At 51.8% G+C, this 12,892-nt stretch overlaps 1 protein-coding gene across 2 annotated transcripts in view; it reads left to right on the top strand.

Moving 5' to 3' along the window:
- The first annotated feature begins 845 nt into the window (after positions 1-845).
- Positions 846-12,892, top strand: part of LOC138249690 (putative methyltransferase NSUN7) — a 73,022-nt gene continuing 60,975 nt past the window's right edge. For both annotated transcript variants that reach the window (XM_069203669.1, XM_069203668.1), the window contains exons 1-2: positions 846-1,088; positions 10,880-10,938. In XM_069203669.1, the coding sequence (XP_069059770.1) occupies positions 893-1,088; positions 10,880-10,938 (255 nt within the window). In that variant the 5' untranslated portion in view covers positions 846-892. The remainder of the gene's footprint in view (positions 1,089-10,879; positions 10,939-12,892) is intronic.

Genomic DNA, 12,892 nt, shown 5'->3' with positions numbered 1-12,892 from the left:
TCGTGGATGGCATGGAGCCGACACGAGGCACAGGCCAGTACTGTGAGTGGGAGGAGGTAGAGACAGACGGTATGGGCAAAATGAACCAGTAATGTGCGGGAGGTCTTTGAAGAGACATGTAGCATAGGTCAGAACTGTGCGGGTGGAGCCAGGACACACAGTCCAGTTCTGCAGGAGGAATTTGGACACTATTGAAGGAACAGGTCAGTACTGTAGTAGGGGTGCTTGTACACATATGGGGTGGGAGGGGGTCTTTGGAGAGACATGGGCACAGGCCAGTAATGCGAGGGCGATGCTTCAACCCACAAAGGTCTTTGGGCACAGGCCATTAGTACGGGAGGAGGCATAGGCCAGTACTGTGGGAGGGGTCTTTGGGCACAGGCCAGTACTGCGAGTATTGTGGGAGGGGTCTTTGGGCACAGGCCAGTACTGTGTGGGGGGTCTTGGGACACAGGCCAGTACTGTGGGAGGGGTCTTTGGCACAGGTCGGTACTGCGGGAGGGGTCTTTGGGCACAGGCCAGTACTGTGGTGGGGGAGGGGGGTGTCTTGGGACACAGGCCAGAATGGCGGGAGGGGTTTTTGGGGACAGGTTAGTACTGCGGGAGGGGTCTTTGGTCCCAGGCCAGTACTGCGGGAGGGGTCTCGGGACACAGGTCAGTACTGTGGGAGCGGTGCTTGAACCCACATAAAGCGGGGGCACCAGTCCTTACTGTAGGTGGGGCTGGACACACAAGGGGAGGGGGCACAGGCCAGTAATGGGGGCGGCGGCCTCTTGGACACACACAGGGTGGATGGGGCCGCCCTCTCTCCCCAGGCTCTGCCCTCCCCTTCTCAGCATCACCAGTGCCAGCCTCGCCCTCAGAGCCGCCGGTCCCGGAGCCCACAGGAGCCATGAGCGGGGGACCGAGCGGTGCCCCCGGGGATGCCCACGGGAGTGGGCTCTATCGGGGGGCGGCCCGCATCTTCCAGGCCCTGCGGCGGAGGGAGGGCAGCAAGATCCCGTACGGGGCAGAGCAGCCCCTGCCCGGCCCCAGCAGCGCCCGGGAGAGCCGGGGGGAGCTCCGGACTGCGGTGTGCGCCCTGCGCTGTGAGTACCGGAGGTGTGGGTGCAGGGGGGTGCGCTGTGGGTACAGGAGTGTGAGTACAGGAGTGTGCGCTGTGAGTACAGGGGTGTGAGTACAGGAGTGTGCGCTGTGAGTACAGGGGTGTGAGTACAGGAGTGTGCGCTGTGGGTACAGGGGTGTGAGTGCAGGGGTGAACGCTATGAGTACAGGGGTGTGAGTACAGGAGTGTGCGCTGTGGGTACAGGAGTGTGAGTACAGGAGTGTGCGCTGTGAGTACAGGGGTGTGAGTACAGGAGTGTGCGCTGTGAGTACAGGGGTGTGAGTACAGGAGTGTGCGCTGTGGGTACAGGGGTGTGAGTGCAGGGGTGAACGCTATGAGTACAGGGGTGTGCGCTGTGAGTAGAGGAGTGTGAGTACAGGGGTGTGCGCTGTGAGTACAGGGGTGTGAGTACAGGGGTGTGCACCCGGCGCTGTCGGTACAGGGGTGTGCGCTGTGGGTACAGGGGTGTGCGCTGTGAGTACAGGGGTGTGAGTACAGGAGTGTGCGCTGTGAGTACAGGGGTGTGAGTGCAGGGGTGTACGCTGTGAGAACAGGGGTGTGCGCTGTGGCTACAGGAGTGTGAGTACAGGGGTGTGCGCTGTGAGTACCGGGGTGTGTACAGGGATGTGCGCTGTGGGTACAGGGGTGTGCGCTGTGAGTACAGGGGTGTGAGTGCAGGGGTGTACGCTGTGAGTACTGGGGTGTGCGCTGTGCGTACAGGGGTGTGAGTACAGGAGTGTGCGCTGTGGTTACAGGGGTGTGAGTACAGGGGTGTGCCCTGCGCTGTGAGTACAGGGGTGTGCACCCTGCGCTGTGAGTACAGGGGTGTGAGTACAGGGGTGTGCACCCTGCGCTGTCGGTACAGGGGTGTGTACAGGGGTGTGCGCTGTGGGTACAGGGGTGTGCGCTGTGAGTACAGGGGTGTGAGTACAGGAGTGTGCGCTGTGACTACAGGGGTGTGAGTGCAGGGGTGTACGCTGTGAGAACAGGGGTGTGCGCTGTGGGTACAGGAGTGTGAGTACAGGGGTGTGCGCTGTGAGTACCGGGGTGTGTACAGGGATGTGCGCTGTGGGTACAGGGGTGTGCGCTGTGAGTACAGGGGTGTGAGTGCAGGGGTGTACGCTGTGAGTACTGGGGTGTGCGCTGTGCGTACAGGGGTGTGAGTACAGGAGTGTGCGCTGTGGTTACAGGGGTGTGAGTACAGGGGTGTGCCCTGCGCTGTGAGTACAGGGGTGTGCACCCTGCGCTGTGAGTACAGGGGTGTGAGTACAGGGGTGTGCACCCTGCGCTGTCGGTACAGGGGTGTGTACAGGGGTGTGCGCTGTGGGTACAGGGGTGTGCGCTGTGGGTACAGGGGTGTGGGTGCAGGGGGGTGCGCTGTGGGTACAGGAGTGTGAGTACAGGGGTGTGCGCTGTGAGTACAGGGGTGTGAGTACAGGAGTGTGCGCTGTGACTACAGGGGTGTGAGTGCAGGGGTGTACGCTGTGAGAACAGGGGTGTGCGCTGTGGGTACAGGAGTGTGAGTACAGGGGTGTGCGCTGTGAGTACCGGGGTGTGTACAGGGATGTGCGCTGTGGGTACAGGGGTGTGCGCTGTGAGTACAGGGGTGTGAGTGCAGGGGTGTACGCTGTGAGTACTGGGGTGTGCGCTGTGCGTACAGGGGTGTGAGTACAGGAGTGTGCGCTGTGGTTACAGGGGTGTGAGTACAGGGGTGTGCCCTGCGCTGTGAGTACAGGGGTGTGCACCCTGCGCTGTGAGTACAGGGGTGTGAGTACAGGGGTGTGCACCCTGCGCTGTCGGTACAGGGGTGTGTACAGGGGTGTGCGCTGTGGGTACAGGGGTGTGCGCTGTGGGTACAGGGGTGTGGGTGCAGGGGGGTGCGCTGTGGGTACAGGAGTGTGAGTACAGGGGTGTGCGCTGTGAGTACAGGGGTGTGAGTACAGGAGTGTGCGCTGTGGGTACAGGGGTGTGAGTGCAGGGGTGAACGCTATGAGTACAGGGGTGTGCACCCGGCGCTGTCGGTACAGGGGTGTGTACAGGGGTGTGCGCTGTGGGTACAGGGGTGTGCGCTGTGAGTACAGGGGTGTGAGTGCAGGGGTGTACGCTGTGGGTACAGGGGTGTGCGCTGTGAGTACAGGGGTGTGAGTACAGAGGTGTGCGCCCTGCGCTGTGAGTACAGGGGAGTGAGTGCAGGGGTGTGAGTACGGGGAGGGGGTGCGCCTTGTGCTGTGAGTACAGGGTATGAGTACAGGGGTGTGCGCTGTGGGTACAGGGGTGTGCCCTGCGCTGTGAGTACAGGCGTGTGAGTACAGGGGTGTGCACCCTGCGCTGTCGGTACAGGGGTGTGTACAGGGATGTGCGTGCAGGAGTGTGCGCTGTGGGTACAGGAGTGTGAGTACAGGGGTGTGCGCTGTGAGTACAGGAGTGTGCGCTGTGGGTACAGGGGTGTGAGTAAAGAGGTGTGCGCCCTGCGCTGTGAGTACAGGGGTGTGAGTGCAGGGATGTGAGTACGGGGGGGCTGCGCCTTGTGCTGTGAGTACAGGGTATGAGTACAAGGGGTGTAATTTAAGGGTTGTGAGCACTGTGAGTCGGGGATGGGGGGGCGGTTAATTGGGGGTCCCTGAATGGCCGGAGCACAGTAGATAATGAATGTCGGCGCTCTGAATGCAAGGTGGCTGTGAGTACCATGGAGTATGGAAAGTTGTGACTGGTGCACGGATGGAGCCTGGTGGTGGCGGCGATGGGGGGAGAGGTATTGACACCTAGAGGCGTGGGGCAAGGGGGTAACGGATATTAAGGTCAGAGGTTGTTGGAAGTGTCTCCAGGGAGTTAAATTATGAGTACTTAGTATCAGTGCTTAAAGTGGAACCTATACCTGCTGTTAACCACTAGCCCAGAGTATGTGTATGTTACTGAGAAGGACTGGTACTCAATGTCCCAGAGTTTCTGTCTGTTGCTGAGAAGCGCTTCTACTCACTGTCCCAGAGTATGTACTGACCCAGAGTGTCTGTTGCTGAGAAGCGCTGGTACTCACTATCTCACAGTAAGTACTGTCCCAGAGTGTCTGTTGCTGAGAAGCGCTGGTACTCACTATCTCACAGTAAGTACTGTCCCAGAGTGTTGCTGAGAAGTGCTGGTACTCGCTGTCCCAGAGTAAGTAGTGTCAAAGAGTGTCTGTCTGTTGTTGAGGAGTGCTGGTACTCACTGTCCCAGAGTATGTAGTGTCAAAGAGTGTCTATCTGTTGCTGAGAAGTGCTGGTACTCACTGTCCCACAGTATGTACTTTCCCAGAGTGTCTGTTACTGAGAAGTGCTGGTACTCACTATCTCACAGTAAGTACTGTCCCAGAGTGTCTGTTGCTGAGAAGTGCTGGTACTCACTGCCCCAGAGTATGTAGTGTCAAAGAGTGTCTATCTGTTGCTGAGAAGTGTTGGTACTCACTGTCCCAGAGTATGTACTGTCCCAGAGCGTCTGTTGCTGAGAAGCGCTGGTACTCACCGTCCCAAAGTCTGTGTTTGTTACCTAGAAGTGCTGGTACTCACTCTCCAGAGACGAGTACATGTTTCTTATTGAGAAGTACTGGTACTCATTACCCCACAGTATGTGTGCTGGTACTCGCCGTCCCATAGTATGTTCTTGTTACTGAGAAGTGCAGGTATTTTTTGCCATACAAATGATGGCCCCTCTGCTGGAGAGCGCCGGTAATCTTCCCTTTCAAAGTCCAGAGCAGGAACTCGGTGCCGCCCATTTAATCTGTAGTTTCTGTATTTTTTTTTTTGGGGGGGGGGGTTCCTTCTGCTCCCTGTGAATAGGTAGAAAGTGGGACAGGGGGCGAAGGTAGGGGTACGGTCCTGCTTAAAGTAGTGCCTGGTGGGAGCAGGAGGGGGTGCTCTCTTCTCCGGGGTGTCAACAGGGCCTGCTCACGAAGTCGCATCAATGCAGTCCCCACTCGGGGGAAGAGTGACGTCCCCACTTTATCTGGGGAACTCGCGTCCTTGGAGTTCAGTGTTAGAAAGAATTCTGTGAGCTGGGATTGTGTCTGTGAAGGGCAGGACCTCAGTGTGTGAGGAACAGGGGTTGTCTGTGTGTGAAAAGAAGGACCTCAGTGTGTGAGGAACAGAGGCTGTGTCTGTATGCAAAGAGCAGGACTTCGGTGTGTGAGAGACGGGTTGTGTGTGTGTGATGAGCAGACCCTAAGTGTGTGAGGAACAAGGGTTGTGCGTGAAGAGAAAGACCTCAGTGTGTGAGGAACAGGGGTTGCGTCTGTGCGTGAAGAGGAGGATCTCAGTGTGCGGGGAGATGTCTGTTTGGTGATGGGTGTGTGTGTGATTGGCCCTGTATGTGGGCGGGTGTGCGTGGCTGTAACTCTCGGGTTGCCCCCCCCCCCCCCACGCTTGGGGATTTATTGCTCCCTCCAGACAGCGCGGCCGGCACTGAGGGCCCCTCAGACAGCCACTGCTGGTGGTGCAGGGGGTGATTAACCGCTGCAGAATCAAGGGTCACTCTTTCAGTGCCAGCTGGGAATAAAGGCGGGTGGCATCTGCCGCAACCAGCGATACCCAGGCTGTCACTCTTCCAGGCGGGGGCTGCAGAGTATTGTGTGTGTGTGTGGGGGGCGCAGAGTACAGGCCTGCCGGGAGGGGGGACACACACTGAATACGAATCTCACAGGACGCAGCACCCCGGGGTTCTCACGTTTACAAAGTGTGAGCGCTTCACCGGGAGGTGCCAACTGCCGTGGGGGGGGGGGGGGGGGGGGTGCGGGGGGCGCCGATGCGGGCCCCAGAGTAGTCAGTGAGAGACAAACTGAGGAGAAACAGTCACTGATTTATAGCGCTCATTCGTCTTTATATGCAAGCTTCACTCCTGAGAACGCGTTGGCAAAGCCAACAGGTACCACCTTATAGGCCACAAGGTGCTGATGCGCAATAGACGTTTTTTTGGAGTTTCTAAATACCCCGAACTCAACTCAAAGGTATTGGAGCGCTTTAAGGGCCATATTTATACTCTGGTTGCGCCGAATTTGCGTCGTTTTTTTCGACGCAAATTCGACGCAGAACTAACGCCAACTAACGCCATATTTATACTCTGGCGTTAGACGCTTCGGGCGCCAAAGTGCCCGGAGTGTGCGTCATTTTTTAGCGTGAACCCCTTCCTTGCGTTAATGATATGCAAGGGAGGCGTTCCCGTCTTAAAAAATGACTCCCAGGCCTTTACGTGGTATTTATACTCCCGGGCAAAAGAGACGCCCGGGAGTGGGCGTGGCCAAAAACGGCGCATTTGCGCCGCTTTTTAACGCCTGGGTCAGGATGGCGTTAAGGGACAAGTGGGCTCAAAATGAGCCCAGAGTGCCCTCCCCTGCCCCCAGGGACCCCCCCTGCCACCCTTGCCCACCCCAGGAGGACACCCAAGGACGGAGGGACCCATCCCATGGACATTAAGGTAAGTTCAGGTAAGTATTTTATTTTTTATTTTTTGTGGCATAGGGGGGCCTGATTTGTGGCCCCCTACATGCCACTATGCCCAATGACCATGCCCAGGGGACAGAAGTCCCCTGGGCATGGCCATTGGGCAAGGGGGCATGACTCCTATCTTTACAATGATAGGAGTCATGTTGATTTGGGATGGGCGTCGAAAAAAAATGGCGCAAGTCGGGTTACGACGATTTTTTCGACGTAACCTGACTTGCCCCATTTTAAGATGCCCATACGCCATTTTCCCCCTACGCCGGCGCTGTCTGGTGTACGTGGTTTTTTTCCACGCAAACCAGGCAGCGCCGGTCTGCTTGCGCCGGCTAACGCCATTCCATAAATACGGCGCCCGCATGGCGCTTCAGAATGGCGTTAGACGGCGCTAAATTTTTTGACGCTAAACTGCGTTAGCGCAGTTTAGCGTCAAAAAGTATAAATATGGGCCTAAATGAGCGCCAGTGACACTAACAGGAGCCCATGTATTATTATTTTTAGGCAGAGGGACATTAAGTGATTTGCCCAGAATCACAGGATGTCGAGCCGGCGCCGAGACTCGAACCTGGTCCCCCAGCTCCGAAGTTGGCCGCTCTGAGCATGAGGCCACGTCCTGGCCTGATAACAGTTATGACAAAAAAGCGATACGATGTTTATGGGGCACAAACACGTATCATGACACGTCTGCACGTATGCTTCAGGGCGCTAGAGTGACCCCAGTAACACGCGTGAGACTATTTCATGATGCCATGGCCAATTTGTTTCATATTTCAGTACACCTTCCAAGATGGCAGATGCCCATCTCTGCACAGTAATGTAAACAAAAATATATGAAAAGTTCACAAAACATATGTATGGATTGGAATGGGAAAGACGTACTGGGGACGCGCTGGGGGGATCAGGATGAAGCAACTTGGTGTGAGCAGGGGGGGTTGAAGAAAGCTCATGCACCCCCATGAAATGCGGAGCGAAAAAGAAAAAGTTAGTTCCTTAAATGTAAGCAGTGGAATGATGAGTCATCCAATCACAAGGACGGTAAAGAGGCTGTGCCCAATGATAGAGAAAACCCAAGGAGAAACAGTGCCCTGGTGCCCATCCTGCTAGCTTTTGTGCCGAGGATGTAGCACAGCGCCAGAGCGACCGCATTGGAAGCTGCCAGTCTGAGTTCGAGCCTCCGGGTCCGTGCAACGTCCTGTGTCTCTTGGCAAATCATTTAATCTCCCTGTGCCCATGGACAGCGCCTTGAGACCCTCACGGGTGATCAACCACGCTATATAACTCTACATTTCATCTCTCCATCTTGGAAAAAACATTTGGCAAAGTATCGATGTGCCCAGAAGGCAGTAATTCTACGGTGGCACTTTTCTCCTTTGGCACGGTCATGTTTGTGCACAATGGCTCCAATTACAACTAGTTTGTAGGGTGTAATCCCAATTTAAAATTACAACTCTGGTTTAAATTGCTCCCGTTTAGGGCCTTCACCTAAACTATTTTCTCTAGGTCAGCCCAGTGCAACTTTTAGAGTTTGGACACCTTGGAAAGTTGGACAGAATGTGCAGTTAGTGTGACTTCCCTCCTCCTGACGTTTAAGATGTGAAAGGATGCACACAGTGCACACTTGATGAGATCCACACCCCTCCCCCGCGATGCACCGGGTGTTATTATTTTCAATCAGGATTGCGCTGTGGTTGTAGCGAGGTCCAGTCGTGCTCATGATGGCCACGTAAAGGTATTTCCTGCTGCAGAGAAGCAATGGTCTTGGCAAGGAGGACTGTTCATGGCTGTGCTGCTGGCCCTGGAGGCTTAGGTTCAAATTTCAGCTGCAACACTTGGCCAACTCTTGACCAAACGTTGTGTAATTCTGAAAAAAAACTTCACCTTCCTGTGCCCAACTGCGTTAATACCCATAATGTCACAAATTTATACTGTTAAATTATATTTCATGTTTTGTCAGATTCATCTCCATCACTGATTTACATAATCATTTTGTAACCTATGACCTAGTGTACCGACTTTCTAATATTTACAAAAACAACAGGGTGACGGATGGAATGCTTGAATTCATCTCAGCCACTGGTAATCTCTCAGGACGCAGCCCAGCCCATCATTCTTTTGCCCACCGTGCCACCTCAGCTCGGACCCAGCCATATGCAAATTAGTCTTGACCCTCCTCCTCATGGGAACAGTCCAGTCCAAACTCCCAAGCCAGGTCCTCCCTGAACCGAAACACAAGCAGCCCAGGACCGGTTTCACCCTGGTTAGGGCTCTTCAGCCAGGTATAGCTTGATTCCAGTGGCACAGTGAGGCCGGAACCCATGTCTGGGCATACACGGCACACTTAGGGCAGCAAATGCAAAAGCAACAAGGTGATGGATGGAATGCATGAACTCATCTCAGCCACTGGCAAACACTCGGGCCGGGCGATTGCCAGTGGCTGAGAGTGACCCAAGCATTCCGTCCATCACCTTGTTGTTGCATTTTAATGTTTACAACATTTCAAGTAAATCATCCTTCTAGACAAACACGTTTCTTTTTAGGTACAGCGTAACTCAAGACCTTTAATCTTTCTCAAAACTATATGTTTAATGTACTTATTTATAGGAGATAACAGCCAGGCCTCTTCATCCATTCATTTGCTGTTGTATCATTCACATTTTACTTCCTCCCGCTACAGCATACACATGGGACAATGGGTCAACCCACTTCAGCTATTGGCTAAGTTCACGAGTGAGGGCATTCTGCGCTTTCACGAGGAGCACATCCGCACACAAAGTAGTTCCCTTCATCTTCTGTGCCATGGACCACTATGGCAATGTGTAGTTTAGACCCCAAATTATATTGACTTTTAACCAATGTTTTTTGTAATAACCACAAAAAAACAATCATTGATAAAGCCAAAATGCCAGCAGCCAATATCAGACCTATTGGCTTTGTCAACCCTGCTTGCAGACTGTGGCAGGCCTTAATTTGCTGGATTTGTTTGCATCAACTTCAGCGTAGTTTATTCACCATCATAAATTATACTGTTGTAGAAATACCAAAATGCTGTATTTTGATTGGGTCACCAGTAGCCAAAACATAGCATCATGGTCATACATTTAGATGAGCATTTTTTTAGCCGCAGTCCACACATCATTAGGCCTTGTTTGAATAGCGCTTGTCTGTAGAGATCGCAGAATTATAAGAAAAAGCAAGACTATGAATCTAGTTAAACAAGTGAACCCCCATTTTGCAGCCACTACTCATAATTACCACAAACAATTAATTTCTTCTAGAAGTGCTGCACAAATGACAATTTGTGATGGTGAAATCACCATACGTTCCACACACCAGCAGTCAGTGGAGCACCACATAAGCTGGATATCATTTGTGCTTTAAAGTTTTCATGAGCAGTTGTAGAAGCTTCTTTTCAGGTGCTCAGAACTAGACCTTCAGTTCAAGGCATTCAGAGAGAAACCCCATCCTTCTGGATAACACAGCAGCCGCCCAATCACCAACAGTGATGCACTAGAAATGCTTCATGTGACCTTGCACCTCTACAACACCAGGACAAAGGGCACATTATAAAGGCATTGAACATTGCACCCAAACGTTGAAGGGTCTGATTCACAGTAGCAAAGTTCGCCAAAGTTCAGGGAACCCCAGGTTGTTATTCAATGGGAGAGTAAGGCACAGGCCAACAATGACCAAACTTAACATAGGGGTGCAAGCCCCACTGGCTAAAACCAGCAAAGGCATCGTACACAAGCATATCTATGCAGCTAAAAAACAGCTCTTGGCCAATAAATACAGTTATTGGAAATGTATCTATTTCTGGATCCTTTTTCAGAAAAAAAGGTGTTTACTCAGCAAACGCGGTATATGTTTAGCTCCGAGAGTCATTCCAAGTCCACACACACTATGCTCTGGGTCTTTGGGACCTGATGAAGGATCAATCATCAAAGTCACGAGGCGCTACAAAGCTGTGTTTGCGTTCTGCATTGTGTGGATGTGGGTGGCCTGTCCTCACTCTGCAAGGATCTGCTTGCAAGCGGATGGAGAAATAGGTAAAGGTGGGATGGAAAAGGGGGTCTTTTTTAGGAGGCCTCTGTGGAGTGAAGTAAGCCCTTGTAGCCGCAAAGTCAATCTAGACCCGTCCCCAGATCATTAGAAAATGTGCATGATGAGAACACCGAGATGTTGTGGCCTTTGATGGTTGAGAAACTTTAATTCAATACCAACATTGTTTGTCACAAGTTCTGCACACAACTGGTTGAAGATCCAGCACAAAATGCCTTTGTGTCTAACCTGCGCCATGTTCTTTCTGCAGATCAGGACATCCTGGAAGACGTATTGATTGACAGCGGATTCCTCGCCTCCTCCAAACTGGTAAGTTGGCCTTTTTGGCATATGACCAGTTGATGACCGGAAGGGACGGTAAGTATCCGGCGGTAGGTTGGGGTTCCAGCTGGGAGTGGCAGCGACATGCATGCACATGACTCCTTCCATGGATACCTTCACACTGACTCACCTGAACTCACTCAAGGAGGAGACGCGTTGGTGGCAGACTGACTTAACTTTGCATCAGGGCCTCACACTTTAAAAACATTAAAAAACTTCAACAAAAGGTGGAGGTCTAGGATTTCTCACATTGAAACGTACAACTGAATGTAACACAATATTTCCTACAGCATCCTGGGACCACTCTTGGTGTGGTGGCAAAAGAGAAAGCAAAGTTAAACAAGAACATAGCACGCTTGCACTCCTTGCTGTGCAAGGACACGGTGATGAGGTCTTATCCTTTGTAAGTGCTCCAGGTCTCAGGAAAGAGGCTCAGCCAGTGGAATCAGTACAGGGGAGAGCCAGGGGTGTAACACTGGACCCTGCACCCCCACAGTGCAGGGGTCCCTCAAGTCTTACCCATGCTGGAGGACTTATGTGAGCGCGGAGGGCCCCCTCACGTTTTGTTACATCACTGAGGAGAGCTACTAAGCTGATGTATGGCCGCCTTTAAACATCTGGGGGGGGGGGGAGGGCGCTAAAACTGTGCAGTGGTGAAGAGTGGGGAGGCTCACAGGGATCTTTATACTCCCGGGATAGTATACAGTGTATCTATATACACGTGTATAGAAGCATACCATGTGCTACCAGATTGACTCAGGTATACTCCTGGTAGTAGCCAACTTCACTAGAACCGAAATACTGCACCCTTCAAGGACATCCTTCGCTGACGCCCCCACCTACTTGGCTAAATAACTGTGAATGTAACAAGACTGGAAACTTCAGAATTCGGGCAGATTAGACAAATACAGAAGGTATTATATTGCACACTTTGGTGTTATTTTTTCTTTCTTGCATTGAAATTTAAACCATGATAACTTTGTAAAATGTGTTAAAGACCAGAATAACATTTGAATTAACAATCTCAACTTTTATAAACTCCAAAATCACTCGTTTCCATTTTGTATTGTGAATTCCGGTTCTCTTAAAAAAAAAAAAAAAGAACCGCTGTAACTCTTTCATTAGCAAATCCACCCTTTCTCAAGCTCGTTCATAATATTAGACCTTCAAAAAAGATTAAGCTTGTACTTTAAGAAATGAAATGGCCTTTCTAAATTTTGAAAAAAATATCTGTTGCTAAATGATCCTTTGCAGATTAAGTTCATGCTAACTGCATATTTGTGTCAGTATTTGCAACAAAACTACATTTTTATTAGAATATTGTAACCACTGGCAAAAGAAGGAAACCTATTTCAGAGTCTGTTTTTGCCTCCTGAAACCAAGATCCCCAAATCTCTAGTGTGAGTTCTTTTTTGAACATGAAAACGTGTGTTTCATTCTCTCATCCCTCAGAACTAAAATTAGAACTCAGGGCCTGATCTAGACTTTGGCGGAGGGCGTTACTCCGTCACAACCGTGATGGATATCCCGTCTGCCGTATTACGAGCTCATTATATCCGATGGGCATCATAACATGGTGGACGGGATATCCGTCACATTTGTGATGGAGTAAACCGTCCTCCAGACTCTATCTCAGGCCCTTAATCATTTAGAAGATAAACCGAGAGAAAAGTCTGGGTTTTCTGTAAATTCATGCATTTGTTGTGCATGGATGAATTAGTATGAAGATGGATGAGTGAACTGATGACAGAGTGAAAGTGTGAGGATGTGTCATGAATGTCCATGAAGAGGACTGATGGCTGCATGAATGAGAGCCAGAAGATGGGTGAGTGCGAGGATGGGTGAGTGCGAGGATAGGTGAGTGTGTGGATGGATTGGCAAGTGTGAGGATTGGCAAGTGTGAGGATGGATGGGTGAGTGTGAGGATGGATGGGCGAGTGTG

This window comes from Pleurodeles waltl, chromosome 8 (assembly GCF_031143425.1).
Source record: "Pleurodeles waltl isolate 20211129_DDA chromosome 8, aPleWal1.hap1.20221129, whole genome shotgun sequence".
Taxonomy (NCBI): Eukaryota; Metazoa; Chordata; class Amphibia; order Caudata; family Salamandridae; genus Pleurodeles; species Pleurodeles waltl.
This window is presented reverse-complemented; position numbering and strand designations above follow the sequence as displayed.